The sequence below is a fragment of the Rhagoletis pomonella genome, unplaced genomic scaffold (genome assembly GCF_013731165.1).
Source record: "Rhagoletis pomonella isolate Grant_MI unplaced genomic scaffold, Rhpom_1.0 Rhpom_scaffold_00004, whole genome shotgun sequence".
Taxonomy (NCBI): domain Eukaryota; kingdom Metazoa; phylum Arthropoda; class Insecta; order Diptera; family Tephritidae; genus Rhagoletis; species Rhagoletis pomonella.
In genome coordinates, this window is record NW_023458558.1 from 9,633,138 (window position 1) to 9,640,620 (window position 7,483).

General features: G+C 36.7%; 1 protein-coding gene and 1 long non-coding RNA gene across 4 annotated transcripts in view; one reads left to right on the top strand and one right to left on the bottom strand.

Annotated features, from left to right (window-relative positions):
- LOC118736962 overlaps window positions 1–7,483 on the top strand; it is a gene marked incomplete at its 3' end in the record, with an annotated part of 246,938 nt that overhangs the window by 172,057 nt on the left and 67,398 nt on the right. For both annotated transcript variants that reach the window (XM_036467144.1, XM_036467145.1), the window contains 1 exon segment: window positions 701–949. In XM_036467144.1, coding sequence (XP_036323037.1) covers window positions 701–949 — 249 coding nt within the window.
- Window positions 1–7,483, bottom strand: part of LOC118736963 — a 72,009-nt gene that overhangs the window by 23,729 nt on the left and 40,797 nt on the right. Inside the window, exon 1 of one of the 2 annotated variants that reach the window (XR_004992778.1) lies at window positions 6,784–6,883. The exons of the other annotated variant lie outside the window; for it this stretch is intronic. This is a non-coding gene — a long non-coding RNA (uncharacterized LOC118736963). Of the gene's footprint in view, window positions 1–6,783; window positions 6,884–7,483 lie in introns of those variants that run through there. 2 annotated transcript variants of the gene reach the window in all.

The following is a 7,483-nucleotide window of genomic DNA, read 5'->3' on the forward strand; positions in this document are numbered from 1 at the left end:
AAAAAATCGAATAAAAAATAATATATTCCGCCTAATGGCATTCGAACCCGGTCCCTCCTGAAAGCTAACAAATATTGGCAAGCATCTCTGCCAATCTCTGCTTAACAAGGACAAAAGTGAAGTCCTTATCAAGTTCTCCTCGTCTGCCTTAGTTTTGCGCTGATTCATTTTACTGTGCTGCAATGTCTCATCTGTTTTCAAATGAAGTTTCACTAAATTTGCTAATTTCCGTTGACACGCTGGCTCATTTATATAATTAACTAAACAATTATTACTTTTACAAAAACTTAGTTGAATCAATTATTTCCCCAATTGATTTATACAATGTCTATATGTACTTACATAGATAAATATAAATTAGGGTAGTCCTTAAAAAATATCAACATCACCCCTTTTTTCTTCTATGTACAAGATAAAGACATCCACCGAAATTCTATAAAAATGTTTAATAGTAAAAAAGTCAAACCCTGATAGACTTTTTTAAATCGCGAAAATTCGAAAAAAATTTTGACTTTCTTTAGCTATAAATAACCGGTAGCGACTCCTAAAAATTTGTTAAAATTTTTTAATTTCCATGGATGTCTTTATAAAAAAAAATAAAGGGGCCCATACAAAATGTAGAGGCTGATATTTTTAAGGACCACCTTAACACAAACATTTATAAAACAACTTAATTAACCATCATACTATTTTCTTGCAGATTATCAATTTTTGGCTTTACCACAAGGCAACAATTCGAGGAGTACTTTATGACATTCTTGCTGTTAATCAATAAAGTTTACGATGAGAATATGGTGGACGAACAGGAGCAATTTCAAATAAGATCCACATGCTTCGAAGCGATTTTGGAACTTTTAATTACGTATAAAACTTTTCCAATTGTGGGTAATAAACTTTCGCATTTTCATCATACGACACGGTGGACTCGCATTAATTGCGACAGTATTAGGTGAGTACATACTGAGCTCATACATATGTACATACGTATGTGTATGTGTTGTTGTTTAATGCTAAGCGTGTGCGTGTTTTCTCTGCATTTGACTTGTGCCTATATGCATAACTTTCAATTGTTGTTTACTGTAGTCATCTTCTCGACCAAAGCCAGCGAGTGCAACTCGTCGATGGTCGACTGACTTGCTCTGCAACTTCTAAACTGCTCATTAGCAGAAATGCATAAAATTGTATCAGAAAAGTGTTATCACTGTTGACGAAGTTGAAGACCAGTTTGTATGTAGCTATAGCATGCTATGAGAGATTGCTCACTGCCGAGCGTAATGATATGCTACCGCAAAAACCGCAAAGGCAAAAAATGTAAAAACTGTTAAAAGTTAAAGCCTTTTTGTCGTTGTACGCAAGTACTTTTTAGCTTAGAGTTTTTTTTTGTTGCCTTGTCAAAGTAGGTGTTTACAGCTGTAGATTTTTTTAGTTGTGCTTGTAGAAATATTGCATGGTTTTTGAGTGAACCACTTTTACATGCTTGTTTCGAGACCTTTCTTTTTTTTGGTGAAATTTAATCGTGTTTTCCTGGCAACACTTTTTGCTTAGCACTCATTGTACAGTGTTTTATAAGCTGGCTTTACAGTTTGCTTTTAAAAATTTCGTCCAAATCCCATAAAAAGTGTCATGAAGTTGCGAGGCCTGTTTTTGATAGAACGTTGGTGACATTTTTTTTGCGTTTACTGAAAGTGGCAATCCTACTAACTGGGGGTTTCAACAGCAAAAATGTTTTTTTACTTATTTTTTGTTTTCATATTAAATTTAAAGATAAACAAGTAAGAAAGTCTAAGTTCGGGCGGAGCCGAACATTAAATACCCGGCGCAAGTATTAAATATATGTTTTCCTCCTTTCCGAAAGCTACCGCTACATGATAAGCCGGGGTGTATACATTTTAAGTAAATTAGCGTCCTTAAATTTCGAAATATTGAAATTTCAAGCATTTCTTAAATTTACCGTTATATGAGAATCGGCCGTTATTTTAGTCCGATTTCAATAATTTTCAACGTTTTGCTTAAACGTGGCAAGTACAATAACCATAGTTTGGTACAAATTGGTAGAACGGTTACCGATATACTTATATGTGAACATAAGTGGGCGGTGCCACGCCCATTTTCCAAAATTTTACCATAAACGTATTTCTTGGTAAAGAATTGTTGCAAGCATCAATTTTGAATAAATTAGCTTCAATATTTAATGATTTATCGAAGATTTTGTATTTCTCTAAATTACCGTTATATGGGATGTGGGCGTGGTTATTGTCCGATTTTAAAAAGTTTCGGCGGTTTTTTATGCTGTACCAAGGCCAACAACTGTGCCAAGTTTGGAAGAAATTGGTGCAGCGGTTACCAAGATATACACATGTAACCGTAAGTGGGCGTGGCTACGCCCATTTTCCAAAAGTTTATAATATTCTTATTTTACGTCTAAAAATTATTGTAAATATCAATTTTGAGTGAATTATCTTCAGTAGTTACTAAAATATCGCAGTTTTCGTATTTCTGGAAATTACCGTTATATGGGAAGTGGGCGTGGTTAAAGTCCGATTTCGCCCATTTTCAATACCAACCTACCTTGGATTAAGGGAAACCTACGTACCAAATTTCGTTGAGATATCTAAATTTTTGCTCGAGTTATCGTGTACACGGACAGACGGACGGACAGACAGACATGGCTTAATCGATTTCTTTTTTCATCCTGATCATTTATGTATACATTTGTCTATATCTATCTCGATTCGTTTTAGCTGTTACAAACAACCGTTATGTGAACAAAATTAATATACCCTTGTGAACAAGTGCGCTCGGGTATAAAAAAAATCACTTAATTTGCTTTCGTGAAACTGGCTATAAGTACTTGTATGTATTTTATAATGAAAAGCTAAAGCACTAGCGTTTAATTTTTATTTGAGCAAAAAATATCCATTATTTTTGACACTTTACTTTTTTGCGCTTCATAACAATCAAAGTTTAGATTTGAGTGTAATTAAGGACTTGAAGGATGCTAAAAGCCGATAAAAACCGAAATAATTTTTGATGATTCTGAAAAAGCCCAGAAAATCTTAAAAACTCTCTAAAAAGCCCTTAGAGGGTTGAAAAATCCCTATGAATAAGACAGGCGAGAATTCCATCCTGTTCGGGCACTAACAAAATTTTTTTAAAGTCGTGAAATAAACTCTTAAAGCGTTTAAAAAATGGCAAATACATTCCGTAAAGTACCAATAAAACGCCGATAAGTTTCGCAAAATCCGGAAAGAAAAAACAGCCAAAAAATTAAAGTCCCGAAAAAATTATATGTGGGCTTGAAAAACGCACCATAAATCTGAAGAATTCTCAAAAAATCCCGTAAGGGGTCCAAAAAGATCAAATAAATCCTAAAATGTCCCGCAAAATGTCAAAAGTTCCGAAAACTTCGAAAAATAAGGTACAAAGAATCCTGAAAGGTCCCAAAAAATCCCTGTACGGCCTCTAAAAAATCCCGAGAAAATTTTGCGAAAGGTCTCGAGAAAATCCGGTAAATTTCAAAAAGTGAAAAACAAATCCCCAAAAGTAACAAAAAAAATACCGATAACTTTTATTACTTAAATCACGAAGATTCCCGAGATCTCCTGAACAATGACCGAAGGGGGCAAAAAGGTGAATCCTAAAAAATATGTAAAAGTACCCGAAAAAAATCTCGAAATGCTTTGGTGAAAACCCCGTAGTGTCGAAAAATATCGATTAAAAAACATGAAAAATCTTTAATCCGGGATCATTTAATTTTATTAACTATCCACAAAAAGATAAAAGCAAACAAAAGTAGATGGTTAGTTTCTGCTCAAAAAGATATCAGACAAATTTTGTATTCAAAATCTAGAATTGAAAGTTCGGAATGATCGCTCTTTTTCTTCTTTTTAGACATAAATTCATTGATCATTCATTGTACGTACACCAGGGTTGCCAGACTTTTTCTTTACTTTTCAGTATACTTTTATTTAATATAATAGGGCCAAAAGCTTACACATTGAAGTAACGGAAAATACGTTAAAACCAATCATTAAAATGTTTTGATTATACTCTAGCGGACTTACGAAAAATGTATTTGTAGAAAGCAGAAATAACTTGGAGAGTGGACAGAGGTTCGTACTTCCACTTGGCAAACCAAAGTCTTGATCCCTGGTTAATGCTTTTGTTAAAATTTAAGATGACGTCATCAGACTTGTCACACTAAAGGGCTTGCCCTATAGATATGCAATATGGTTTCAGTTTTTTTTTTTTGATTTTTCCAATTGATTTATATAACACGTAGGTAAAATCAATTATTACAATGTGGTTATCAAAAAAATACTAAAATTTAGATTAAGTAGAAGATGAAGATGGAAGATCAAGAGAAAGATGAAGGTGAATATGACGATGAAGATGAAGCTGAAGAGGAAGTTGTAGATGAAAATTCGGTATAAGTTTAAAGTAAGATGAACAATGTGATTGGAATGAAAAACAAAAAAAAAAAAAAAAAAACAATACGAAGGCAATGGCAAACAAGGATTAAACTCATCTGAATTCACCTTACCTCAACTGAACTCACTCACCCCACCTAACCTCACCTCATCTCACCTCACCCCATCTCGCCTCACCTCATCTCGCCTCCATTCAGCTCACCTTACCTCACCTCACCGCAACACGAAGATTACGTTTGTTTGTACTTTAAACGACGATACGATATATTTCGGGCTAAAAGTTGTGCCAATATTTTGGGCATTGCTGTACAGTTTGCAGCCAAATTACATCAATTAACAAGTTGTGCAAACACCTAGTGTGTCGCACAAGTTTTTTTTTCTACCAATTTTCCCTTTGTTCGTTATCTTCTGCGCCCAATGCAGAACATGGTTGATTTAAAAATGTTTTTTAAACTCCGATTTGGTTTTGTTGTTGTTGTTGTCGAAAGCCTTGCCCTGCACATTAAAATTTTTCGTATTATAACTTCGTTATGAAGAATTTGTTTTTTGTGTTGGTATGTTTTCAGGCAATTACAATTCGTTTTTATGACGGTGTTATCACAACTTTTACAAATTTGTTTCAAAGTGTATGCAGTTTTCCATTTAGTGGCACAGCCATACATACATACTTACGTTTTGTTAAATTGAACGAACTTTGCTGTTATTATTGCAATATGTTGGCATTTTGGTTTTCTGCAATCATAGTTTACCGACTCCACTATTTATATGGTAAAAAAAAAATGTTAACTGCGCGTGTGAATATTTTTCACTCGATTCAACAATATGCTTGTCTGTTATTTAAACACGGCTAATAAAAGAGATCTGATGTGCGGATATGCCTGGCTCGTAAGTGGTTTATGACTTAGCAGTTATCGAGAAAAGTTAACAAATGAAATAAAGTTCTTATATGGGCGTATGTTGCTCGCAAAAATTGGTGGCGTTAGCTTCTACTGCGAATAGCCTCGCAACAGAACTGTAAGAGTACTACGTACCATATCTCAGTCGTCCCAGCAGTGGTCAGAGGGGATTATTTTATTCACACAATCGCCCTCCTACACCTCAAACCGCACGCAGGTACTTATTAATCCCACCATGAAATGCAACTCCTAACTTAACCAGATTCCATTATTTCTTACATAATCTTTTTGTGTCAAGCTGTTCAAATTGGAAACTTCCCTCGTCCCATCGCTCATTCCGTCGCCTGTGAGATCCCAGTCTCAACCACCATTGCAAGAACAATAACACTTGCCACAGTAACTCACCCATAGGCAGACAAAATACTCGTCAAAAATACCCAGATACCTTACCGCGGTAACAACAAACGCACCTATGATGGAACAGTCCTAGTAGCGTTAGTCCTCTCAAAGCCGTTTCCCATTACGAGAAGACATGAAGGTCTCCTCTGTTCCACTGGTACTCGAACAGCGGTCGGCTAATTATCTGAGTGGTCGGAAATAGTCAGTAACCTTCTGAGAAACAACCGGGCGCAGTTGCCCTGATCTCACATACTGGCGTGTGTTCGATATTTACGTCGGCCAATGAAATCGATGATCTCTGTTCGAAGTTAAACGGCTATCTACTCCGAACTTCACGTTTATTCCCTGCACTAAGCCTAACTATCTCCCCGGAAAACGTGGCGCCTTACGACGCCTACTCCAGCTGCGACGTAAAGAAGCGAAAATTTGGTTTTGGGTCGGACCAAGCGGAATTCTTTAAGAACTCGCTCATCTGCGCTCATGCCCCGACTTAAGAGAAGAACGAGGCATCTAAGGATTTCATCTTTGAGCACTTCGAGCGTACTTACGACCGCCATGTCAGATTTTAACACATAAGTATTTAGTAATGAATTTCCTTCAAGGCCACCAAGTATAATTAACTATTAACGATAAATTCTCCAAACCAAGTAGTGGGCTTTAGGTACATACTAACTTACTTTGAAAAACCCATGAAGTGATACTCGTAAAAAAAAGTATTCGTCCATTGTTAAGTAACAATGACACTTTGTTGTTTATTTCTCACTCGAGTTGTGTTAATTTAGTGATTGCTCTTTGGTTTCTCTTTGTCAAACATTGCGATAACCCTCAGCACAATTAACTTGCTATTACGCAATCATTGCGGCTGCAAGCACTTTTTACGCTACCACTCTATACACTCAAACGAACGTTGCCTGCCGCCCACCATTTATCCCTGCAGATCCAGGCATGGAAATGCACAACCAGTTAATTTTCGTATGGAAAACACTGCCTCGAGCGTCCTTAACTCATTGACTCATTATGGCGGGCAACAGGAAGCAATATATAATGTCAACACGTACAACTACAATGCAAATAAATGCATAAACCAACGAACACAGCCACCGACAATGGCGTGCGTGTTTATCCTCATGCGCTACTGCATCCGCCTTCAAAGTCGACTGGAACAATAAATGCACAAAGCAAATGCGCAATGAAAACAATGGAAGGGGAAGTGGCACTGAATACACATATGCACACTCACATATATACACACGTATGTGCATATGTATGTAATCACTATACTGAGACACTGACATGCTGGACCTTATGAAATCTTGGCTGCGCGCTGCAGTACTCGCATGCGGGCGGTGAGGGTGGGTATGTGGGCGAGCGCAACTTAAAGGGGTATGCAAAAAGAGGCTAAAGAACTCTGCCTTTGTATTTTTAAGTATTGCAGCGACTTGCCTAGTTGCTATTTCATCTCTGCGAATGCTTAGCTCCTCTCTCTTTTCTTGTCTCTAAAGATTCCACATAAACTACTATATGAAAATGAAAATATTGCACCTGCTTATGCCACCAATGATCTGTTAAAATACAATCATGCCCCTCTCTTAAAAAGTTTCCTCTTACCAAGTGCTTCTGTGCACCTCAAGGGGTAGTGATTGTGGAAAACGCAATTAAAATGCAATATTAACAACGGCTTAATTACGCGTGCTGGTTGCGGTATTCATATGCGGAAACATGCTGCTACATACGTATGTGCATTAGACTGGGTCGCGA